The 26,989-nt window shown below is 41.7% G+C and overlaps 1 protein-coding gene across 1 annotated transcript in view; it reads left to right on the top strand.

Moving 5' to 3' along the window:
* The window catches only part of EXOC6B (exocyst complex component 6B), a 1,306,513-nt gene that overhangs the window by 115,608 nt on the left and 1,163,916 nt on the right, over positions 1 to 26,989 (top strand). Inside the window, 1 exon segment of the mRNA XM_029594539.1 lies at positions 19,304 to 19,469. Coding sequence (XP_029450399.1) covers positions 19,304 to 19,469 — 166 coding nt within the window.

Genomic DNA, 26,989 nt, shown 5'->3' with positions numbered 1-26,989 from the left:
ATTCCCGGATAGCTTTAAACCACCTTCAGCTCATGTCTGGACATAACTTGAATACCTTATTTAGCTAACTCCAAGTATCACTGTTAGTCAAATAAGTTATTTGACTGTCCCAGCTCTGCCCCAGAATTTGCCTGAAATGCTCCTCCATTATCTGTCAAACGTTTAGCCAGTTAATGAAGTATCTGGCTAAAATTTAGGTGGCTAAGTGCTGGGAATATTCAAAAGAAGGCATTTATTTGCATAATTCAAGATACCCAGATAAAATCCTTAGAGTATTAGCCTCAGTGACTCCAAGATTTTTCTTGAGTATTAACATTCAAGCTAAAGTCCATTATTGAGTGTGAGAAATTTGAGTTTTTTTCTCTTGGTTATTGTTGCATGAATGACTTCAAATTTCTCCATTCTGGAGGCTTTGAATATACTGTATTTGATGACCCCAGTCTCCCTGAAGAGCAGGTACCAACTCTAGGAATCAAACTTAGGTCTCTCCCAGCCCTAGATCTTTCTTTTAAGCTGTAAAGCATATTGGGATCATTTTAGTAGAAAAATAGAATATATTAACATTGCAGGAAATACATAGATAGGTAGAGCTGATTTTCAGGTTTGCAGAAAATAGAGGCTAATTTTGTTGCCTTCACTAGATGGCAGCCTATCCCTATTTTTATTACTGTTGCTATCCAAAATAAAATAAGGAAAAAAATAAATAAAAAAGCAACCCTGCAGTGGGTTAAAAACATCTGCCATATTCACACATGTTGGCTATCAGAGTTGGTAAGCAAATTGAACGCTCATTACTCTTCATAGCCATGGAGGGGACTGCCTAAGAGTGAGGATGTACTGTTCTATTGCAAAAAAAAAAGTGTTCATCCTTGGGACTCTGCTGAGCAATTTGTTGCATGTGCCTGGAAATGGCCTGTAACATTTCTCTCAGCCTGTAGAATATAGTAGGGGTGTGTGTTCGTTTTTTCTGTTTCACTTCAATTAGTGTGTACTAGTTTTTTAGGGTTTTTTTGTGCACACTAAAATGAAATGAAACGGGGGAAAAACACAAAAATAATCCCCCCCCCCCCCCCCCCAAGTTGTTTGGCTGCAAATCCATAGCAAATAGCAGGAGGATGCTGGTTACAGTGAATCATTTTGTTGAACTTGTAAGCTTATAAAGCTTGAATTTTTATAGTTTTCCCTTTTTTGTGAAACGCTGAGATGATGATCTTGTGGTGCTGCCTCCTCTACCTTCTTTTTACCCATTTTTACTTGAGAATTAGGGTAACACAATTTTCGTTGTTAGATCTGACACTTGTTTTTGACTAACTTTTGACATCTGAATCCAAAAATGACCCCAGTTTTTCTCTATTACGTCAACTTTTTAAGGTACAGGATACCTTCCCTTTGTCCCAAAAATCATACAAAATGTACAAACAAAGGAAATAAAAGAAAAAATTACCTGAAAATACTGTTTATTTAGAGTTATTTTATTCATACAAAGGCTATATATTGTTACTGTAAGTCAAATTGTGTACAAGTAGTAAAGTTCTGCTACCAAACATACATATTAAGGTAAAAATTTACGCTTATAGCTTTTCCGTCAGTGTTCAATCTTGGACAATCTCGCCTGATGCTCCAACAATAGTCAGCCTCATATGTACATCCCATCTACCCTGATACTGTGCCTCCATGACCTTCAAATCTTGGTGGAATCGTTCACCTTGCTCATCACTGACTGCACCAAGGATTTTCAGGAAGTCAGCAAGATGGCTATGCAGAAAATGCACCTTGATGCTCATGTTGCAACGAAGTATTTTGAAGCTCTTCAAGAGTTTCTGGACAATTTCAGTGTAATTCTGTGCTCATGTATTTCCAAGAAAGTCCTTGACAAGGTTTTTGAATGACAACCAAGCATTCTTTTGGAGTTCTGACATTGTCCCGATGAAATGTTCATCTTTAATGAGCTGCCGAATCTGTGGACCATCAAACACATCGGCTTTTATCTTTTCAAACGACAGGCTAGGAAATGCCAAAATGGGATACTTGAAACAGTCCCCTTCAGTTGGCAAAGCTTTATAAATCCAGGCCTAAGATAGGCTTTAGCTAGAGAAAAAACTTGACGCATAGAAGAAAATTAACTGCAGTTTTGAAATCAGCATGCCTATTTAAGTCTAAAACATCTGAAAAATCGAACTCAACAGGAATTATGTTAAAAATTGTTCCCCAGTGTTATCTGAAGTTTTTCTAGGTATTGGTATTGCCAAGGCCCAGCTAATGCTTCTGATCCTCATCTTAACCTCAAACCCATCAGTATAGCAGCCCCACCCAAACTTGAAATCGGCCTCTTTAAGGCAGATACCCTCCAAATATGTCTAGTATATGCCCCCCCTACCATCCTCGAGTCCAATCCCTCCCCCCTAATTGAATTCTTTATAGAATGGATAAGCACAGATACACCTTCCATCATCCTTGGAGATTTTAATCTCCACGTTAACTCACTTCCCCTTACTACATCCTGCGAAACATTCATTCAATCGCTCCTTGCCATAGGCTTCCGACAAATCATAGCATCACCAACTCATAAAGCCGGTCATACCTTGGACCTAATGTTTATTAACTCCAACTTCCAGACCCCCAACTCACCCACCTGCACCCCGGTGCCTTGGTCTGACCATTACTTCATTGAAAGCCAACTCACCATGAAGAAACCCCTCCCAATTAACTATTCTGCTCAAACCACCATCATTTCCAGAAAAACCTGCCCTAGCGACGAATTAGCTGACGCACTAGCCTCATCCCTACCAAGGCTCATCTTCTCAGACCCTAACACAGCCCTAGCATCCTGGCATAGCCTCACAGAAGACATTGCCAACAAACTATGCCCAATCTCTGAGCGTATCATAAACACCGCAGCAAAACCCTCTAAGCCATGGTACTCCCAGGAGCTAAAAACCCTAAAAGGCAACCTCAGACAAAAAGAAAGAAAATGGCGCAAAGACCCAACCCCGCAACACTCCTACAGCTACAAAACAGCCTTACACACATATAGACAGTCTACCCTCAAACACAAGCGAGACTTCTACGGTAAAAAAATCCATGACTATAATTTCAACCCCAAAGCTCTTTTCTCCTACGTCGCCAGCCTCACCTCCCCGATCCCCCCCACTATCCCAGACTCTGAGGCCGTGGCCAAATGTGAAGAACTGGCCAACTACTTCCAAAGCAAAATCTCCAACCTTCTCTCTAGATTTCCCCCCACCAACCCCTCCCCCCCTACTATCCTACCCTCATTCCCCTCTCTGTCCCAACCTTCATTGGCCACAATGGATCTTACCTCCTCTAAAGAAATTACAGGCCTCCTTCGAAAACTTAAGCCTGCCTCTCATCCCAACGACACCATTCCCACGAAAGCACTAATAGCCATCCCCAACAGCATAGCCAGCACCATAGCTGAGATTATCAACTGCTCCATCACCCACGGGATAGTCCCAGATTCCCTCAAACACGCTGTTGTCAAACCCCTACTCAAGAAACCCTCCCTAGACCCGAAAGACCCTTCCAACTTCCGCCCCATTTCCAACCTCCCTTTTATCTCCAAACTCATGGAAAAGGTGGTCAATTCACAACTCATGGACTACCTAGAAAATCATGACATCCTCCATGCCTCCCAATTTGGATTCAGGAAACACTTTAATACCGAATCCTTACTGCTCTCCCTTACCGACTATCTTCTCAGAGGATTGGGACAAGGCCACAGTTACCTACTAGCCCTTCTTGACATCTCAGCGGCCTTTGACACCATCAGCCACCACCACCTCCTGACACGGCTAGAAAGCATCGGCATCTCAGGAATAGCTCTAGCTTGGTTCACATCCTATCTCTCTAACAGAAAGTTCTCTGTTAAAATTGGAAACAACCTATCTGCCTCACACCCCCTTCAACAAGGAGTGCCTCAAGGATCATCACTTTCATCTACCCTATTCAATATTTACCTCACCCCTCTCTGCCACCTCCTCTCTGACCTTAAACTCAAATTCTACCTCTATGCTGATGATGTACAGATCATCATTCCCATTCACAACTCTATATCTGACGCCCTGGAGCACTGGGAAAAGTGCCTTGCAGCCATCAACGCCCTCCTCACCAACCTTCAGCTTGCTCTCAACACCAACAAAACGGAACTCCTCCACATCTCCTCGCTCCCCCCTGACCGCCTGCCTAACGACCCTAAACTTAACCTCCTCACAGCTCAACCTTCCGTTAGAGACCTCGGAGTCCTTCTTGATCCCAATCTTAGTATGAAACCTCACATCAATTCCATCCTCAAAACTGGCTTCTTCAAACTCAATGTGCTAAAGAAACTTAGACCCCTCCTCTACGCCCATGACCTCCGCACAGTGATCCAAGCCACCCTCACCTCCAAACTAGATTACTGTAATGCCCTTCTCTTAGGGCTCCCAATGTCTTCTATAAAACCCCTCCAACTTCTGCAAAATGCTACTGCAAGACTCATTACTAACACACGCAAACATGACCATATAACCCCTATCCTCAAGGATCTACATTGGCTTCCCATAATGTCCCGTATACACTACAAAACTTTGACCATAATTCACAAGTCCATTCACACCCATAACTCCAACTGGCTCGACCTCCCTTTCACTGCCCCCCTGTCCACCCGAGCCACCAGATCCACCAACAAAGGCACCCTACATGTCCAATCCTTGAAATTGGCTCATCTCTCCTCCACCCGCGACCATGCCATATCTATTGCCGGTCCGGCTCTCTGGAACTCCCTACCTGTCCACATGCGACTTGAACCTTGTGCAGTTAAATTCAAAAAGAAACTAAAAACTCTCCTGTTCAACCATGCCTACACAGAATAATTCCTTCCACTCCCCCCTCGTAGTCTCCCCATTCAGGTGACTCCCTCTCCTTATATTAAGGAGACATTCATTGTAAATTGTAAATTGTTTTGGTTATGATTTTCTTGTTTTCCCTGTCCTTCCTACTGCCTCTATGTTCTACCCTCTCCCAGTTACATCCCCCTTTTTGAAATGTATTTTCCAATCTTTCAGTTGTTATGTGAACCGGTATGATGTCCCCACTAATACCGGTATATAAAAGTTTCTAAATAAAATAAATAAATAAAATGCATAGAAGAGAGATTTAAAAACAAAACTTTTCTTAGCATCCAATCAGATGAATCCAGAACAAGTGGGTTATGCACCTCTACCAGCAGATGGAGACAGAGTAAATTGATGTCACAGTATATATACCCATGCAGTGACATCAGCCTGCCACTATTCTCCATGTCCAGCAGATGGTGGACATGCATCTCCCCACTGGGGATTGCTTCAATTTGAAAAGGAGAAATAAGGACAATTAATTTGCCCCGTTCTCTTTTGGTGATACCAAATGGTCCCTCCCCCAGTTGAGAATTCCTGAGATGTTTTCCTTGGTCCCTCAGAGGTGCGTCTTGGTCCAGTAGCTGGTTTTCATCCGGCGTGGACTTAGCTGTTTAAACTGCTGAAAGGCAGCAGGTGCAGGTAGCCAACTGCGGCGGTGATGGCACTTGCCCTCTCCCCCCTCAGCCGGAGACCGTCTCTGTACTCAGCCACTTAAAGCTGAGCTCAGGTAAGTTTAAAAAAATATATAATAAAAATACAGAGACAGAGAAGGTGGTTTTTTTGGGTAGGGCTTTCTCCTTCCCCTGGTCTCCATGCTTGGCGTGCCATTCCGACGATCGCCCCATTCCGTGGGAGGTCGAGGGATATGGGCAGTCTGGCGGGTTAAGCAGCCTCTGTAGGCTATATCCTGCTCTGAGGTTTTTTCACTGCATGACTCGTGGTAGGCCTTAAGAGCATTTCACACACTTTCTTTAGGCTACCCTCTACAGATTGTCAGTTTGGTGCGTGCATCTAGCTATGCGTCCAAGTTGTGCATCCAGTGTTTGGATGCTTAAGCAGGCTTAGTAGTCTGTGCATCCAAGTTAAGAAGTGCCTTAAATGGCCATCCGCTTATCTGTCCACGCAAGTTGAGCTTTGCTGTGCACTTAAGTAATTACAGTGCCTATCCTAGGGACGCCTAGGCGTTGGGACACCTATGTGCAAGATGCCTAATTTTTTGATGCCTAAAGTGGATGCCTAGAATTTTGGATGTCTTTAAAAAAAAAAAAAGCTAGATGTATGCCTCTGGTTGCTGATTGGTGTGCTGCCGGCCTAATGGCACCTATATCTAAGAAACCTAAGTGCCTTTCTCTTTGTATTGCCTATCATATTCGAGTATCTCAGCCAGGGGTGGCCGCTGACTTGTGCCCACAAGAGGTGGGTCAAGATCACATCGGATCAGTGGGTCCTGGAGGTGATACGAGAAGGATTTGTGCTGTAGTTTCGCAGTATTCTTCGGGATGTGTTCATGGTCTCTTCCTACCATTCCCCACAGAAGAAGCAGGCAGTGGAGGATACATTGGCAAGGCTTCTCTGTTTGAAGGCTGTGATTCCGGTGCCCACGTCTCAAAATATGAGGCAATATTCAGTTTATTTAATTGTGCCCAAGAAAGTGATGGCACTTGCCCCCTGCCCTTTCGTCCCATCCTGGAGCTCAAAGGTGTCAACAGTCATCTGCGGGAGATTTTCGCATTGAGACCTTGCGCTCGGTGATCATGGCCATACAGTTGGGGGAATTTCTGACCTCTTTGGACCTGTCCGAAGTATATCTTCACATTCCCATTTGACTATAGCTTCAACGCTTTCTGTGGTTCGCATTTCTGGGATGCCATTATCCATTTCGGGCACTGGCTTGTGGTCTAAAGTAATGGTGTTAGTTGCGGCAGAATTGAGAGAGGATGGGATCCTAGTGCATCCATATTTATTTATTTATAAGATCTTGTATTACGCTTATACAATTGGTTAATTGATCTTTACAGTTTACAATATAACATACATAAAATTCAATTAAAACAAATAAAGTAAAAGACATTGGAAAATAGGCGGAATATACAGTTAAAAACAATATAGATGTATAAATTAGACTTAAATAACGTAATCAGTAACTAGTGAGGAAGAGGTTATTAAGATAGGTTATGTGATATTATAAGCGATAGTGCAAAAATAGGTTTTTAAAGCTTTTTAAAATTCTTTAATATTGGAAATGAGACAAATGTCTTCTAGTAAGGAGTTCCATAAAACTGGACTGGTGACTGAAAAAGCGAGCTTGAGGGTCAGGTCTAATCTTGCTGTCCTTATTGTGGGTATTTCAAGTATTTTATTTATTTATTTATTTAACATTTTTATATACCGACATTCGTTGGGAACATCACATTGGTTCCCAGAGAACAAATAATGCAACGTAACAGAGCTTTACAATAAACTTTATTTCAACTGGGGGGGGGGGGGAATGAATTAAAACTAAAAAAACGGGGAAAACTATAACAGGCAAACAGCAAATCTGTGGAATGCTATGTAAAGCGAGCAGTAACAATCACATAAATCACATATATCAGAGGTCAGTAAGATGGAAAGGAAAAAGAAGGGTGAAGGTAAGGGTGGGAATGGCCGAGGAATGGAGAAATAATTGAGGAACGAGTTATACCAAACGAGTTATCCATTGAACGTGGTTGGCGAGCTGGTTTATACAGCTTTGGAATTGAGCATAGCCAGATTGATGAAGGGTTGTAGATTAAGTTGTGTACTATAGTGAGGATTTTGTATTTAATACGGTATGAGATTGGGAGCCAGTGCAGAAATTGCAGTGTTGGTGTGATATGGTCTTTGCGAGGTATGTTGTATAGTAAGTGAGCAGCAGAATTCTGAATGAGTTGAAGAGGTCGAATGGTCGTGGCTGGGAAACCTAGATGCAGAGAGTTGCAGTAATCGAGGCCAGATAAAATCAATGCTTGGATTACTGATCTGAAATCAGATTCAGATAGCAGTGGTTTGTGTTTCTTTAGCATTTTGTAATTTGAAAAAATATTTTTTTACAATTGCGGCAATGTTATTGGACATAGAGAGTTTTGAATCTGAGTATACCCAGATTTCTAGCACAGTTTGTTATAGGAATTGTATGATCTTCAAAAGTAAACTTATCGGGGGGGACAATGTATTGAGTCTGGAACAGTTGATAAAAAAAAAATCAGTTCTGTTTTTGAGGCATTCACTTTTAATCTATTGTATGATAACCATGTTTTTATTGTTTTTAGGTATAGATGTAGCTGAGATAGCGTTTTCATCCATGAACCTGAGAAAGGGATTATAAACTATATGTTATCTGCATAAATTTTAAAGTTCAGATCAGGACCAGATAGGATATGACAAAGAAGTAGGAGGTATATGTTGAAAAGGATTGCCGATAGAGATGAACCTTGGGGTACGCCTGAATTAGTGAAGTACCAGTTAGAGTTGGTGTTGCCAAGAGAGACTCTTTGAGGACGATTGGCTAGAAAGGATTGGAACTATTGTAAAGCGAGACTGGATATACCAATGCGTTCAAGATTTGAGAGGAGGATTTTGTGATTTAAGCTGTCAAATGCAGCTGAGATATCTAAAAGAACCAGAATGTAATCCGTGTTGGTATCGAAACCTCTGATTAACATGTCGAAGGATGAAATAAGGGATTCCGTGCTATGCCCTTTTCTGTAGCTGTATTGGTTAGGGTGTAAAATATTATCATGCATGTAATCAGAAAATTGATTTGTACGAAAGATTCAACAGTTTTGGCTATTGATGGGAATGTGGCAATAGGGCAATAGTTAGAAATGTCTGAAGGATCTTGATCTTTCTTTTTTGGAATTGGTAGAATTGATGTTTGTTTTAGAATAGTGGGGAAAGTGTTTTGAGCGAGAGAAGCATTTACTGTATCAGATATGGATAGAGCAATGTGTTCTTTAATGCTTTTAAGTAAATGTCTAGGATATCAACTGGCTGATTTGAGCCAAGTCACTGGAAGAGAGCTGCTTAGTGATCTGCAACATAATCTCCCTGTTTTAGGAGCTCGGCTGGGTGGTGAACCTGGCCAAGAGAAGTCCTCAGCCTGCTCAGTCATTTGAATACCTTGGAGTTCGGTTCGACACAAAGCAGGGCAAGGTTTTCCTACCGGAAGCTCATATTCAGAAGTTGATGGCACAGCTACATTTATTGATGAATACTCTGCGCCTGACCATATGGTCCAATCTGCAGGTACTTGGTTTAATGGTGGCAACCCTGGATGTGGTACCATGGGCAAGAGCGCATATGCATCCTCTTCAGTATTCCTTGTTGTCTCGGTGGAACTCATAGTCTCTGGACCATTTGATTTGGCTCCACCTGCTGATGGAGGTCTCCTCCTGACTGCAGTGGTGGCTACAACTTGATCATCTAAGGAAGGGTATTCCCTAGCACCACTGGACTGGCTAGTATTGATAACAGATGCAAGCCTCCATGGTTGGGGAGCTCACTGTCAGGAGCTGTTGGTGCAGGGGTGCTGGGATGCAAAAGAGTGTTTCTGGAACATCAATCATTTGGAAGCCAAGGCAGTCTGGCTGGTGTGTTTGCAGTTTGGTGACAGGCTGCAGGGTCGAGTGGTCTGGAAAATGTTGGACAATGCAACAACTGTAGCTTACATCAAACGACAGGGAGGAATCACGAGCCATCGAGTGTTGCAGGACTTAGATCAACTTATGGAGTGGGCAGAAGTGCATCTCTAGATGATCTCAGCCTCGCACATAGCGGGAAAAGACAATGTAAGAGTAGACTTCTCAGTAGAGTGAGTCTGGACCCAGGAGAATGGGTATTGTCGGACAAGGCGTTTCAGCTGATTTTAGATCGCTGGGGTCTCCTGTTCCTAGACCTGTGATGACTTCTCAAAATGCGAAAGTTCCAAGATTCTTCAGTCACAAAAAAGATCCGAAGTCATTGGGGATCGATGCCCTAGTGCAGAAGTGGCCGGAAAACAAGTTATATGCCTTTCCTCCATGGCCATGTTGGGCAGATTGATTAAAAAAAAAAATCGAACACCACAGAAGCATGGTGCTCTTGGTTGCTCTGGATTGGCCTAGAACACTGTAATATGCAGATCTGCGGCAGCTCCTGGTGGACTTGCCCCGTTGACTTCTGGTGCACAGGAACCTGTTGTGACAGGGACCAGTTCTTCACCAAGATCTGACTTGATTTTGTCTTCCAGTATGGCCCTTCCAGTATGGTTCGCTTGCTGAAATGTGGATACCTGGCAGCATTGTTTTCTGTCTTGCTAAGAGCTAGAAAGTTATCCACTTTCTTGGCCTATGTGTGATTTTGGCAAGTGTTTGCGGCCTGGTGTGAAGATCGAGGTGCTCTTCCTTGTTTGACCAAAATCCTGTTCATTTTGGAATTTTTGCAGGATGGCTTGAATAAAGGCTTGGCCCTCAATTGCTTAAAGGTACAAGTAGCGGCCTTCGCCTAATTCAGGGATCAGGTGAATGGAGGTTCTTTGTCGGTTCATCCTGATGTGGCCTGTTTTCTGTAAGGAGTGAAATATCCTTGTCCTCCTTTGCGGTTTACTATATCCTTATGGAGTCTTAATTTGGTGTTGGATTTCTTAGTGGGCCCTACATTTGGTCCACTGCATGCACTGTCCTTGCATTACTGACCTTGAAAACATTTTTTTTCTTCTGGCAATTCGTTCTGCACATAGGGTTTCTGAACTGCAGGCCTTGTCTTGTCGGGAACCTTTCTCCAGCTGACTCCACCAGTGGTACAGCTACGTACTGTTCCTTCTTGTTTTACCGAAAGTGGTCACTGACTTTCACTTGAATTAAGCCATCTCCCTGCCATCTCTGGACAGAGAGAGAGATATAGAGGTGTATCATCTGTTGCAATCCTTGGATGTCAAGAGACATATGGTCAGGTATCTGGAGGTCACTAAGCCTTACGGAAGTTGGATCGCCTGCTTGTCCTTCATGGTGATAGTAGGCAGGGGGAGCCAGCCTCGCGGGCTACCATAGCTTGCTGGATTAAGGAGGTAGTTACAGCTGCATACTTTGATGCTGGGAAGCAGTTAACTAGTCAGTTCAGTGCTTATTCCATTAGGGCTCAGGCGGTGTCATGGGTGGAAGTGAAATTGTTGTCTCCCATCAACATTTGCCGAGCTATGAAGTGGTCCTTGTTACACACTTTTTCCATGTATTATCATCTGGTTGTGCAAGCACAGGAGGACACAGCCTTTGCACTTGTGGTTTAGACTAGACCGCGGGCAGCCTCCCGCCCTATTTGAGAGTAGCTTGGGAGCATCCCACTTGCTCTGGATTCATCTGAATGGATGCTAAGAAATGAGAAATTACTTATTACCTGATAATTTCCTTTTCTTTAGGACTCTCAGATGAATCCAGCTTCCTCCCTTGGCTGCTGAATGATCGTAGTGTGATCCTGGTAAATTACTGGTAAATTACTGGTAAATGTTAGTCCATTCCCTAGACTAGTGTTGATAATTTCTTGTTTGAGCTCAGTGTTGCCTGATGGCTGAATATTTAAATTTTTATTGTTTTTAATCAAGTTTTGGTACTCTGTCCATAGTTGCTTTTGAAGAGAATACTGGCTGGCTGATGTCACTGCAGGGGTATATATACTGGACGTCAGTTTGCTCCATCTCCATCTGCTGGTAGAGGTGCATAACCCACTTGTTCTGGATTCATCTGACTGTCATAAAGAAAAGGAAATTATCAGGTAAGTAGTAATTTCTCAATTAACTCCAAATAAAATGAACTGTGCTGCATATAATCAAGATGCACCAGGCAATAAAACTGGGCCATTGACAGCCTTACAAGCAGTAAAAATATGTACATTGCGCAAATTAATTTAATAATAGCCAAATTTCTCATGGCTCTGTTGGTTTCATACTTGGGTCTTTTTCTTAGATCTCCTTTGTGCCTTATAATTTATTCTTCTTTTAATTGTTTTTTTTTAAATTAAATCTTTGCACCCTTTAGTATGAGAGTGTCCATTTGAAAAAAGTCCCCAAGCTGATTCCTCATGGTTCTATATTCCTGGTTTGCAGGGGTCTGTGATGGTTGCGTGAGGTTTCGTTAAGCTCAGCAGAACCTCAATTTATTTAGATTTATAATGGCTAAGCATACTTAGTAATGACGACAGAAAAAGTCCAAATGGTCCATTCAGTCTGTCCAGTAAGCTTCTTATGGTAATAACTGCCGCTCCGTGCAGGTTACCCCCAGTGAAAACCAATCAACTGTGAAACCCATATCAAAATTATGCTAGCAACTTTTTTACAGGGTGAGCAGCATTCCTGATAATTCATACAATCCTGCTGCTTGAACATGCTTTGCTTTTGGACTTGGTCATAGAAGCAGTCTTGCGCTTTTTCCCTACTGAAAGCAGAAGCAACTTTCAAATATTTCAAACACTAATACACTTCAGAAAAAAAAATGCACAATAAAATGAAAAAGGGGAATGAAATGTTATGTTGTCAGTCCTTGTTCTAGGTGGCTTACAATATAACATTCGTAATCAACATAAAACAGTTGCAAACAGAGATGGACCTGTGGCAAGTCACAAAATAGCGCCCTACACCTGAAGGTACTCAGGAAACCTGCTGCATAATAGGCAGTGCTGTGGAGAATAAATATACACCAGAGAAGAGGATTATAATATCTGCTGGGGTAATACAATTCCAAAGGAAGGACTCCACTTACTATATACAAAATAAAACAAACTCTAACACACCTGTTAAAACCATACATAAGTATCAAGCTGCAGTGTTTTGGTAAAATGAGGAATGCTGGCGGGCTCATAATGAATCCATATTTAGTCACTGTCCAGATAGCAGAGTTAGATGGATAAACTTATCTGGCTAACTTTGGAGGTATAGTCAGTCATGCAGCTACATGATTGAATATAGCCAGATATCTCAAAGTTTGCCTGCTAACTTTAGGACAGCTCTTTGGCCTGACCAGACTTGGCTGGCTACTTTATCCGGCTAACTCTCGGAGTTAGCCGGATAACGTAGTTGGCTAACTCAACTCCTTCCAATTACCTCGTAGAACGTCCCTAAATTATCCGGCTAACTTCTTGCTGCCTAACTTATCAGCCACCTAGAGTTTAGCCTAAGTGCCCAAATCTTCAATTAGCCGGATAGCTTCTGAGTTGTTCAGATAAATGCTTTTAAATATGATCCTTGTTGTTGCTAATCTAATTTAGATTAATGTCTTGAAAATCTCCTTAAAAAAAAAAATCTTCAGCTGCTTTGTGAAGGTAGCAAAACTTGGCTCCTTTTGCATCTTCTAAGGTTGGAAGGTTGAGAGCTAGGGACCAGGTACTGCAAAGGTTTTCTCACAGAATTCTTAAATATATAATGGTAAATCTGTTTTTATTTTTTAAAAAAGCATAAAATAATGAACATTACAAAGTATATATCTGATTACATACAGCATATTTTTTGTAAAACTCTTATGTTCATTTTTTTCTTCCTAGTCCATTTAACTCTTATCCCTCCTCCCAAAACCACCCCTCCATTCCATTCCTCCCTCCCTGCACCAATGGGGTTTTTAAAATTATTCAGTCCTTATTGAAGTACATTAAAGATCATCTGTTAGATATCTAAATATATAGAAGGAACATCAATGTCCAACTGACCTTAGTTCCCTAGCAGGCCTGTAGATCTTCACGAGTGAACTAATATATGATGAAGTATCATTACTGAAAGCTTTATGAATTAAGGTTAAGGTTATAAACTTTTTTTTCTCCATTGAATATGGAGCCAGAGGAGGGACTGCAATATATGTGTAATATATTCATTGCTGGCAGTATCAGTCAGAATTCATGCAGCAGAGTTCTGAACCAAGCTTTTGGTGCTGGCCTTGGAGGTCCCAGATAAATAGGGCTACAGTGCTTGAATTCTGGCAAGACAAGTGACTGTAAGACCATTCTGAAATCTGACAAATTGAGATGTTTTAGTTTGTGCAAAATTCTCAATTTAAAAAAAGCTACCTAGAAAAAAAAAAAGGTTTTGCTTGTCAAACTATTGCAGATGTGCAAAAAACACTTTCAGAGTCATTGTGAGTTAAAACCTGTAGTTTGAGGGCCTTTGCGCAAGAAATGATTTCAGAAATAGAAAAAAGGGAAAACAGCCAAAGGAAACATAAAAAATCCTCCTTAAGTTTATAATAGAAATAATCATGGAAAGGAGGGAGGGGGTGATGAACTTGTCAAGCAGCCTGGCTAATTGCAAAGTGCTTTTTACTTTGGTCTATAGAGTTTGGAGTCAAAGAGCATGTGCCTAACTAATCTATAAAATATTAGATTTTTGCAGAGATGATGTTTATATGCAGATCTGATTGTATTATATTTTAAAGTTTGTTATAGTTTTCAGTATACCTATGAGATTTTTGTGGAGATGTTTATGCGCAGATCTGATTGTATTATACTTTAAAGTTTGTTGTTGTTTTCAGTATCATTTTGCTATCTCTTATACTTGATTTTGTAATGTTATGAATATTTTGCTTATTTCATGTCAAATCTAGTATTTAGGTACTTAGCTTGTTATGTATTGCTTAATTCATTTATTTTATTTTTCATTTACCTGGGCTTGTTTTATACTGTTTATGCTGCTAGCGGTTGTTAGTCTTATTTTTTCTTGCTGTACCTCACTTTGGGCTTAGAAAGGCACGACATGAATAAATGAATGAAATGAAAGTCCTTTTGGGTACCTTGCACCTAACTTTCAAAAGGAAACAACGACCATAGCTTTCCTTTAAAAATTGCCCATGGGCACAAAAGACTCATGGACATTGCACCCATTTGTTTCTGCAGGCAGCTTTTGGCTGAGAAGCCAACTTGCAGAGATGTGAAAATACTTTGCACGTGTTATTTACCAATCCTTGCCTAAACACTCCCTCGGGAATGCTTCCGTTCAGCTGTGCAGTGGAATCCCATTCTGGTTTTTATAAAGGCAGACTGTGTTAGGCCTATTTTCAGTCAGACCAATTTGTCCAGATAAATTGCTATTTACTCTGGTAAACAATCTTTGAAAGTTGTTCTCTTGATACTTCATAAGGGGCCAAAATCTACATTTCTAAAGCAGCAGGACACAATTATATTCTGTAAGCATGCAAAACTGAAAAATAATTTTATTTTATTCTGTAGAAGTTACAAATGTCTTTTTTTTTAACTTCTTGATTATTGTTAAAATGGTCAACCACGTGTTTAAGTTAGGTGAAACCAACTGTACAAGCTAACACCTTCCACATTAAAGAGAGCCATAGTAACAAATAGCAGAATGTTTTACAATTGTTATTATTTTTAAAATTTTTTTAGAGCAATTGAAACATTTTCCAGCCATGGAATGTTGGGGAGAAAATGGACTAAAATAAAGAATAAGGATACAAAAATGTTGAAATGCAAGAACTTTGTGAATGCTAAGTTCAGTGTGAAACAAATTTGTGATTTTTGAGTATACCGAACAGGAGTTGGTAAGAAGGGAGACATTTGTACTTTCTCATTCAACAAATGAGACAAATGAATACCAGGTCTCGTGGTATTTATCTTTTCTGTGGTGGGAGCATGTGTTAATTTTTCCATTGTAGCCATATGACATTGTATGCCATATTCTAGCACACTGAACACCCACAGCTGGGGAAAATTCATTTTTCTTATTGATGGCAGCTGTAGACCTCACTGTTAATTAAAGCTGTGATATCAGATTATAGAAACATAGAACATGATGGCAGATAAAGACCATTCCGCCCATTCAATCTGCCCATACACATCTTCTGCTCAGTTTAATGGCCCCTTCTTCTCCATCATAGATCCTCTGTGCTTTTCTTTTTTTTTTTTTTTTAATATTTATTTATAATAATTTTCAAATAATTCATTACATAAATATCTTCCATTTCAAATACACCATTTGAAATTCATATTACAATTTCTTCATTTCAACAATTACAAGAAACTATTTAATAATATTCATATTTCAAAATTATCTATGTTGAAGTGAAAACATTCTTAAAAAGAACAAAAAGTTTTGTAAATTTTCAATCAGGAGTATTAAATACAAACATCTGAGAAACAAAGTATAAGGAAATAATTGGAGATTTTAAACCAGGAAATTTCAATTTTAAGGTACATTTCCCAGTATATATTTTTTGCCTGACTTCTAAGCTACCACTGGGGAAGAGGTGATTGGTTCTCTAGCTACAAGGAATTGAGTCAGATGTTCCACTTGATTGAAACAAAACGATTCATTACCTCTCTTAATTAAACATCTACAAGGATATTTCAAAAGAAAAGAAAAACCTAAAGTGATAACTCTAGGTTTTAATAATAGGAATTCTCTACGCTTACTACGAGTAGCTGGTGCTAAATCAGGGAAGATTTTGACATCTTGTCCCATATAAACAAGAGGAAACTTTTGGAAGTAATGTTTCATTAATTTAGTAATATCACTAGTAGTGACAAAAGAAACAATTAGAGTATTCCTGTCTAAAACCTGAAGAGTTGAATCTTCCAGAAAACCAGTCAGGTTATCTGGAACAGTTATTACTGGCTCCGAGGATCTCTTTTTTACAAAGAAACATGTATTAATATGAGGCATTTCATTTTCTGTAAATCCTAATATCTCGGACAGGAATCTCTTTAAAGATGTAAAAGTAGTTTCCCCTAAAATTTTTGGAAAATTAATAATCCTGACATTCAAATGTCTAGCATTATTTTCTAAATATTCTATATGTTTAGAACATACAAGATAGTCACTAATCAACTTATTTTTCACTAATTTTACTTCTTCCATATTTTTCTCAATTGCATCAACTCTAGTAGAAAGACCAGTAACTTGGTTCTGTATAGTAGAAACTTGTTGTTGTAGATTGGAAGCTACATTATCTAGTTTCCCTTCCAACCTATTCACCGTAGCATTCAATCCGCTCACCAAGTCCCAGATAGCAGCCAATGTTACAGTCTCTGGTCGTGTTGTTAATGGCCTTTCCTCCACGGGGATATCGAGTTGAGGAGGTCGAAGTTGTGGACCTGCTAAGGACATTGAGGGTTCCCCTATTTCAAGAGGACCCTCCTCAGTTACTTTTGCACCCGATACCAAAACGGAGGTTACTCCCTCAGGTACAATCTTTTGCTCCACATCATCAGTGGGCAAAGATTCAGTTCCTCCGTTTATTCCACGTTGGAAGGGAGACAAACGATAGACAGGACTAAGAGATGCCTCTTCCTGGGAGGCTCCTTGTTCTCCTTGCAAGAGGCCTCCAATGGACTCCTCGGCATTATCTTTTTTTAACTGGGACATAAAGCGGTCTATCTCTAATTGCATTAAGGGAGGCAGGGGTTCTGAGGGAAACACCCTTACCTTACCTTTTCTCTTGGCAGGCATTATTTCAACAAGCAACAAACAAATATGAGATAGACGCTTTAAATAGTACCTGTTTACTTTGGTCTCAGTAAAGGGGCACAGACGCAGGGTTTCTTCTTCCTCTTCCCGACTTAATCCGGACTAAGCCGGACAAAGCCGTGCGCACCCCTTAGGTGCGCACGGCTTTGGTGATGCGCCGCGGCCGCGGCGTTCTTATGGCTCACGGCTCCTCCCCCTCACAGTGGCAAGGGCGGGTAGTTGGTCCGGTCCCGGAAGAGGGACCCAGCTGTCTGGTCTCCGGCTCTCAGACGCCGCCGCGGCGTTCTTATGGCTCACGGCTCCTCCCCCTCACAGCGGCAAGGGCGGGTAGTTGGTCCGGTCCCGGAAGAGGGACCCAGCTGTCTGGTCTCCGGCTCTCAGACGCCGCCGCGGCGTTCTTATGGCTCACGGCTCCTCCCCCTCACAGCGGCAAGGGCGGGTAGTTGGTCCGGTCCCGGAAGAGGGACCCAGCTGTCTGGTCTCCGGCTCTCAGACGCCGCCACGGCGTTCTTGTGGCTCACGGCTCCTCCCCCTCACAGCGGCAAGGGCGGGTAGTTGGTCCGGTCCCGGAAGAGGGACCCAGCTGTCTGGTCTCCGGCCTCCTCTGTGCTTTTCTTATGTTTTCTTTGGTTCTGATACTGTCCTTGTCTCCAGAACATCCAGAGGGAGCCTGTTTTATGCGACCAGCATCCTGTCTTTGAAGAAATATTTTGTTTAGGTTACTTCTGAGTCTACCTCTTTCATCCTCATCCCATGACCCCTTGTTTTAGAGCAGGGATGGCCAACTCCAGACTTCAAGAGATGCAAACATGCCTGGATTCAGGATATCACTACTGAATGTATATGAGAGAGATTTGCATGTAATTCCTTTGATGTATGGAAATCTAAGACATGTTAAATGGATTATGGATATCCTGAAAACTTGGCCTGTTTGTGGCTCTTGAGGACTGGAGTTGACCACTCCTATCGTAGAACTCCGTTCTTGTGAAAGAGCCCCGCCTCCTGTTCATTTATTCCTTAGCGGTATTTAAATATCTGTAGCATATCTCCTGTTTCCCTCCTTTCTTCCAGGATATTCATATTTAGATTTTTAAGTCTGTTCCCATAAGCTTTATGATGAAAACCATTGACCATTTTAGTGGCTGCTCTCTGGACGAACTCTTTTCAATTTTTACTCTTCTGAATGTGCAGTCTGTCTACAATTGCATATTGTACTCCAAATGTGGTTTCACCTGAGACTTATACAGAGGCAGTATCTCTTTCTTTTTCTTGCTTGCTATTCCTCTCCCTATGCACCCAAGCATCCTTTTGGCTTATACTTTGATATGTTTATACTTCCTTCTATAATACTCCTAATAGCATCAGTGGGGCCAATGATAAATCCTTGCATGTGATACCTAAAAAGTTTAAATCATAGAACAGTCTGCCACATGTCAAAAAGTAGTACCTGTTTCCCCTCCTGTCCTCCAGCATGCGTTCACAGATGTGGAAATTAAGTTCATTTTGTTTGGGAGTGAGGTATCATCCATAGAAAAGTTAGTAGACATTTTCCTTAAACTGAGTACATAGAGAAGCCCTTGATACCACCTCCCAGTTTTAATGCCTTTGGCCCACATTACAAATATTTTTTACATAAAAAAGGTATGAAGGGGCAGGTTTCTAACCTCTGTTTTTCAACTGCAGAGTGAATAATAATATGACATTGAGAAACATAAGCTATCTGACCAGTACACGTCAAACTTTCATATTAGCCTGTAAAAGTTCAGGAGTTTTCATAAAGCATTTGTCTCATGATGCCATTGTATGTTAGCACAAAAAAACATTGATGGTAGGTTGACTTGGAATGGCAGGGTCTGTGACAGTGCTGCTGAATTGCACTGCTGTACCATATTTTTAACTTGCATTTCGGAGTCGTTAGGGAAAATGGTACTAACCTCTGCTCTGACATTTTGTCCTCTAGGTCTGTATATGATGGGGAGGAGCATGGCCGTTTCATGGAGAAACTAGACTCCCGCATCAAAAATCATGACAGGGAAATCGAGAAGATGTGCAACTTTCATTACCAGGGCTTTGTGGACTCCATCACAGAACTGCTGAAAGTGAGGGGAGAAGCTCAGAAGCTAAAGGTGAGAATATAATTGTATCTAGACCTGGGTTTTATGTTTGTGGGAGGAGCTTACTTTTGCTGCTCTTCTTTAAGGAAAAGCAGTCAGGCAAAAAAACCCAAAAAACATTTACAGGGTCATTTGTCAAAATGCGTTATGGTGTTAAATTAATGCATGCGATAACATAACCCATGCGATGATACCACAGTTTTAAAGCTTGAAATAACTACACCTTTTTTCTTGTCATTAAGCTGTGCGATATGTCCGAAACAGCCATAACGTAATTTGTGATAAATTTTGGAAATTGCATTTTGGCCATTTCTGGGCTTGGGATGGAGGGTGGAGAGAGAGAGAGAGAGCGCCTCTGGGGAAGCCTTCACAGTATTCACCTATTTATATGACCTTGGGAGGGCCAGCTAATAGCTCGAGGTGAGGTGCTGGTGGTGGTCTAGGGTTTAGGAGCCAGTTTTACAGGCAGAGTAAGATGTACGAACAGCACAGTACACTTCAGTGAAGATTTGATAAGAACATAAGAAGATATGGAGTGAGGAAAGTCTCACAAAGATGAGATTTATACTATGTTTTCTTGCCCTATGGTACCCTGTTATAGAGTCCGTATGCAGTTGGTTCGTAGGGTGGGTGGATGGGTGGTTAAAATGGGTGGATTAGTTCAGTAGAAAAAGTTTAGCATTCTGATGCAGAGAAATAGATTTTGGATCTTCTGTTTAAAGGGCTGGTGAAATTTTATCCTTATGGAGAAGGGTTGGGAGCAGGGGCGGATTGTGGGAAAATAGTGGTCCGGGGGATTTTTCTCCATACTGGCCCATGGGTAACCAATTACATATACAATATAATTTACATATAATTTACATATATATGTACACACCCCTATATTTTGGTATGGTCCTCCCATATCAACACAGTACTATTTGCCAACACTCAAAGAATAACAACCCCACCTATGAAAAAGAATACCACAAATATTACACCAGAATCTATCAATACACCTCCTATCAGGAAAACAGAACAGGCCAAGCTACTACAGATCCCTACAGAGAAACCACATGTTAAAAGAATGCTTCATCTCAGTCTTTGCATGCAGAACACAAACTCTCACCAAATACAGAATACAAAATGAAGGAGCACAAATGACAAAAACTGAAATGGAAACTCCAAGAAGCCAGACTCCATGTATTAACAATAGAAAAATAGAACCACCATTCCTCATAAAACAAATAAAATCAAGAAACATAAAGAATCAGTTATAATAGTAAAACCATAATAAAATAATATTTTAAAACTACTGATAAATAGAATTTCTATTAATTAAAATCATATACATTTTTTACAATGTCCCAAACAGTAATAAAATATTTCAAAATAGCACATATATCAAATAACATTCAATAATTAAAACTAACAAGGATTTTAAAAAGCCCCTGCTGTCCCCTTCTGTGGGAGCTCTTGATTTCCCGTCACCCTGATATTGTTGAGGATTAGGAGGTTATCCTCTCTCTCTCACACACAAACTCATATGTCCACTGTCACATACATACACATTCATGCTCTTATACCCACCATAACCTCTCGCTCTCACTGACACTGACACACTCTCAGGCTCTAAGAAACTCTCCCTCCACACACACACCCACCCACACACACCACACACACCACACACACCACCCCATACACACCACCCCATCCCCCAGGCAGGCTCCCATTCATTTTCACACCACTCCCTCCCTTTCTTTTGCCAACAACCTTGGAACCTCTCTCATTCCTCTGCTGCCACTGTCACTGCTGCTGCTGCATGGCTATTGGGGAGGCGCCGATTGCTGCTACTGACACTGAAGCCCATTCTGCTGCCTCCTCTGTGCAGGCCCCGTGGGCTTCCACTTTCTCCATGCTGATCTCGTACATTGTGAGATCCGTAGAGAAAGTGCTATTCTTGCACATTCCCAAAGATTACATGTGCCAATCACTAAAAAGTAATTTATTTTTTTTTTTTTACCTTTGCTGGCTGATCTTAGTTTTCTAATCGGTTGGTCACAGGCTTTTTTTTTTCCACTTCCCTTTCTTATTTTTTTGCCAATTCCTTTTATATTGTCTTTTGCTCTATTTCTTTTCTCTCCATCTTCTTCCCTCAAACACACACTCAGGTTTTCATTCTCACATGCTTTCTCTCTCTTCTCATACACACACAGCCTCTCACTGTCACATGCTGTCTCTCATACAACCATTCATACGCACAGGCTCTCACTGTCACATGCTGTCTCTCATACAATCATTCATATGCACAGGCTCTCACTGTCACATGCTGTCTCTCATACAATCATTCATACACACAGGCTCTCACTCTCACATGCTGTCTCTCATACAGTCATTCATACACACAGTCTCTCACTGTCACATGCTCTCTCTCATACAATCATTCATACACACAGGCTCTCATTGTCACATGCTGTCTGACTCTCACACACACAGGCTCTCTCTCACTCCCACATGCTGTCTCTCTCAAGCACAGGCTCTCACTGTCACATGCTGTCTCTCTCACACACACAGAGGCTCTCACATGCTGTCTCTGCAAACATTCAGATCCTCATTCCCACACACAGTTTCTCAACTCATCTCATACACGCACACACACACACTCTACAGACCCTCAGCCTCTCTCTTACCTCTGGGCCTCCTCTTCGCGGGTCGCCGCAGGATGGGCTCTGCAGCGGCCCTGCTACCGGGCCTCTTCCTCTTCTCAGGCCTCTGCGATGATTCGCGGCAGCCCGTAAGCGCAAGTGCTGCTCCTCTTCTGCATGCGCTGATGCTTCTCCTCCTTCCTGCCCACGCGGCTCCGGCAACATTTACTTCCGGGACAACACAGGCAGGAAGGAGGAGGAGCATCAGCGTGTTTAAACGCGATCTTTTTCTTCGGGCCATGGTGGCGTGAGCCTCACCACGGCCCTGCCAATCTGCTTGCTATATACGTGTTGCTGCTCAGCGGCCGCATGAGCCTCCTTGCGCCCGGGGGCATTGGCTCCCCTCGGGATACCACTGCTCGCGGCGCCCCCTAATACTTTGGTTGGAAATTTTATAGTACAAAAAAAATAAAAAATCACGTGACAGGAGTGACCAGCCCACTGGGGGAAGCCCGATCCCTCGATAGGTCAATCCGCCCCTGTTTGGGAGAGTCTCTGCTTCTTGTGTGTTTCAGCAAACTCCAAGTCTATTTTGATTGGTTTAGCCTTAATATAAGGACATCTCATGACATTCCTACTGTGGTTGTTCTATTGCCATCTCTTTATAGAAGAAAGATACATGGTGGAATAGTTGAGAATTTATTACTGACACCCTCCCCAAATGTAAGAAAAACTACAGAGTGAAGCTTTATTTTAATTGCTTGGAGTGTTGGTGACCTTTTTAGATGAGTCCTGTATCCTTAAAAGTTACGGAACCTCTCCAAAGCCGTGTTGGAATTGTCTCTAGCAAAAATATACATGCCAATTCTTTTCTGCTGCACTTTTTAGCTAATATGGCCACACATATCTGCAGCTGAATCAATTTTCCTCTAGCCTGTGGGCATGTATTTGCGCTGATCCACTTTTTTCCTCATGGTATCAGTCCTCCAGTGCACAATATAACGGCTTCAGTGAAAGGAATCTTTCAGTAAGATCGTCAGTTTTACTCTACACCAGAGACTTGCGTGTGCCCCTTTGTTTTTGTATGTTTAAAAGCTGTAAGTTCTCTTTAGTGTGTGCTGTGTAAATACACACTGCACGAAGTCTTGCACTGTTTTATGGTTGAATAATATACCCGGGGGAGGCAGTGTGGGTAAAAGAAAAGCATTCCTTGCTCTTTACACATTTGTAATAGGTTGTATGGTGATTTGTAAACTGAAGAATCTGTCTCTATTTTTCTTGGCACAGGCCATAATGGTTAATCAGCTTCAATGAGCATTTTTACTTCTTTGAACTGATAAAGATTTTTTTTTTTTTGGGCTGGCCTGGTGTCTCAGTGATAGTGTTATCCCTGGGTCAGGATTCTGCTCCCTGGACTGGCCAGGGATGCTACGGAGGCAGTGCTCACAGGCCCAGGAAGTTGAAGTCTTGGCAATTGTACAATAGCAACACCTAGTGGTGTAACTCACATTCTTAATGTTCCAGAGAAAGCTGCAATTTAGAATAAATAAATAAATCTCTGTAGCCTCTGGCTAAGGACTGTTGCTACAATGAATTGGCTAAAGTATGTTTTTGAGAGGGGGGTGGGGGGCAAAAATAAATAGAGGAAAGCCCCCAAATTTTCATATGAAGGCTATTGGCGCTTTATCCCATCAGTGGCCAGTAGTGATTGAATGGAAACCTACAGGATTAGGTGGAAAGCGCTGCACCAACTTCCTATTCCTCCTAAAACTCAGAGCTGTTTTTAAAAAATGTTTTTCAGCGTATCATTTAATACGACTTTTAGCTTAGTCTTTCAGAATTCAAGTATAGAGACTGCTTATGCAATCGTTACCTTCCTCTTAATTTTCTGATGTGAGTGGTGATGGTGAGGAAGCTTGCATTTTCCAAGCAGCTTTTCTCTGATTTGATCAGGTTTCAAAGTTTTATTTCTGCTAGCAGGCGAAGTAGTAATGTCCTGTCCCTGGCTTCCTGCCTGAGCAACCATTTGCTGACGGGAGATATCACCCCAGCTTCCGGAAACCCGGTTATCAGATATGCCCTTTCAGGCCATATGCACCTTATTGTGCACTGGCTTTTCCAGCCCAGACAGCAAGCGCAGCCATCACAGCCCAGGAGTAGACAAAGGAGCCAGCGCCAGCAGAGGTTGTCATTGAATGCTGGCCAGAAACCACTGCAAAGTTTTTGAGGATGGCTGGGCCGCAACTACCGCTACGTGTGTGGGATCGGATAACCAATTTTTTCGACTCTTAGGCAGCAATCATATCGGACCGTTGGGTTTTGAGCGTTGTCCATGAGAGTTACCAGCTGAATTTCAAGAGAATCCCACGTCGCCCATGTCTTACACCTTCTCTGCGGGACCATGCTCAAGCATCACTTTTGCTGGAAGAGGTGAACTCACTATTGCAACAGCATGTAATCCAAGTGGTACCTATGCATAGGCACAATAGGGGTTTCTGTTCCCAATACTTCCTCATACCCAAGAAATTGGGGAGTCTTAAGGGCCCAATCTTGGATTTAAGGGCCCTTAAGTTCATTCGAAGGAAGAAGTTCAAGATGATATCCCTCAAATTTATTTTATTTATTTATTTATTTATTTAAGGTTTTTTTATACTGATATTCATTGTTGGACATCATATCGGTTTACAGACAACATGGATTCAGCAACATAGCTTTACAGTGTAACCCATATAACAGCTATTACAGAGTAACTATAATAACGGTTTAACAAAAACAGCTAAGCAGAATATATTTGCTTCGTGCAGCAGTAACAGGTTTATAAATTGACCAATGGGGGTTCCTAAATAATATAATAATAATGTACATAAATATCTAAAATGACAGGTATACATAATGTCATAATATCATTGGGAGTGTGGACTGGACCATTTTCAGTAGGATAATCTAGGGTAAGGTGGAGTTTAGTATTCTCCGTGAGGAGAGCTACTGTGTGGTGAGGTGTTAAGGTATGTGAAGGGGACGTAGGTTATTGAGAGGGCAGGGAGTGGGGTGTTATAGGATGCAGTGTAGTGTAATAGGATGCAGTGAGGCGGCCTTGAGATCATGAGTATGCTTGTGTGAAGAGCCAAGTTTTTAGTTTTTGTTTAAATTTGTTCAGGCAGTGTTCTTGGCGTATGTCAGCGGGCATAGAATTCCAGAGTGTGGGGCCGGCAATGGATAGGACGCGTTCCCTTGTGGCATTGTATTGGGTGAGTCTGGGTGAGGGAATGTTTAAGGTTGCTTGGTAGCGTGAACGGGTGGGTCTGTTTGTGATGCGGAATGAGAAGGTGCTATGGGGCCAGTTTATATCTGTGTTGTGTAGGGATTTGTGCATTATTGTGAGGGTTTTGTACTGTATGCGCTGTTGGATAGGTAACCAGTGTAGTTCTTTGAGGATTGGGGTTATGTGTTCATTCCTACGAGTGTTTGTGAGGATGCGTGCAACTGTGTTCTGCAGCAATTGGAGGGGGGAGATGGTGTTTTTTGGAAGGCCAAGGAGTAGCGAGTTGCAGTAGTCTATTTTTGTGAATATTGTGGACTGAAGTATTGTCCGGAAATCGTTGAAATGTAATAATGGTTTCAATTTTTTTTAGGGTTTGCAGCTTGAAGTAGCATCCCTTGAGGGTGTTGTTAATGAATTTTTTGTGATTTAGTTGATCGTCTATGATGATTCCTAGAGTCCTTGCGTGTTGAGCTGTAAGAATTGAATTTAGAGGAGTGTTGTGTTGATTAGAGATGAGATGCTTGTGGAGGAGTTATTATTAAGGTTTCTGTTTTAGCAGTGTTGAGTGCAAGGTTGAGACTTGAGAGGAAGTTGCTGATGGCTGCAAGTGAGACTTCCCATGTTTTGATGGCTTTAGGCAGTGAGTCTGTGATTGGGATGACGATTTGTACGTCGTCTGCGTATATGTAGTGTTTGAGGCCGAGGTTGCAGAGGGGCAGGAGGTAAATGTTGAACAGGGTTGAGGAAAGAGAGGAGCCTTGGGGGACTCCTTGTAGTAGATTGAAAGCTTTGGATTCTTGGTTACCTATTCTGACTTTGTATTGTCTGTTTTTTAGGTAAGAGGTGAAGCGGCGGAGGGGGGTTCCTATGATACCGATTTCAGATAGCCAATCGAGTAGTACGTTGTGATTAATGGTGTCGAAGACCACAGAATCATCTAGAAGTGCGAATATGAATGAGTGGCCTTTATCTAATCCTTTGAGTAGGTGGTCGGATAGAGCTAAGAGGAGGGTTTCAGTGTTGAAGAATTTACGGAAACCATATTGTGAATTGGATAGGATATTATTGATTTCTAGGTATTCCGTATGCTGGAGGTTGACTATTTTTTTCCTAACTTTTGATATGAAAGGTAGGTTGGAGAATGGGTGGTAGTTTGTAGGTTCATTTGGGTTTAGAGTGGGTTTTTTAAGAATGGGTTTGATCACTGCTTACTTTAAAGCCGAGGGGGCTTGACCCTGGATGAGAGAGATATTTATAATTTGGGCTAATGGATGGGATATAGTGCTGGGGATAGCGAGGAGGAGTTTAGTGGGTATTGTGTTGTATGGGTGTGAGGATGACTTCATTTTTCTTAGACATGATTCAATTTCAGAGGGGGTGGTGTTCTCAAAGGAGTTCATGGTTGCTTGTGTTGCTAGTGTGTGGGTCTTGGGTATGTTAGGTGATGATGAAGATGGGGTTGTGTGGAATTGTGTCATGATTTTTGTTTTATCATGGAAGAATTGGGCTAAGTCCTGGCATTTGTTTGCAGCTTCTTCCTCAGGGATGGGGGGGGGGGGGGGGAGGTTTTGGTTAGGTTGGCTACGTATTCGAATAATGCTTTAGGGTTAAAGTGGAATTCGTGTATGTGTTGTGCTTGGAAATCC

Source organism: Rhinatrema bivittatum, chromosome 1, assembly GCF_901001135.1.
Source record: "Rhinatrema bivittatum chromosome 1, aRhiBiv1.1, whole genome shotgun sequence".
Classification (NCBI taxonomy): Eukaryota; Metazoa; Chordata; class Amphibia; order Gymnophiona; family Rhinatrematidae; genus Rhinatrema; species Rhinatrema bivittatum.
Note: the sequence above shows the minus strand (reverse complement) of the source record. Positions and strands in the feature narration are given on the sequence as shown.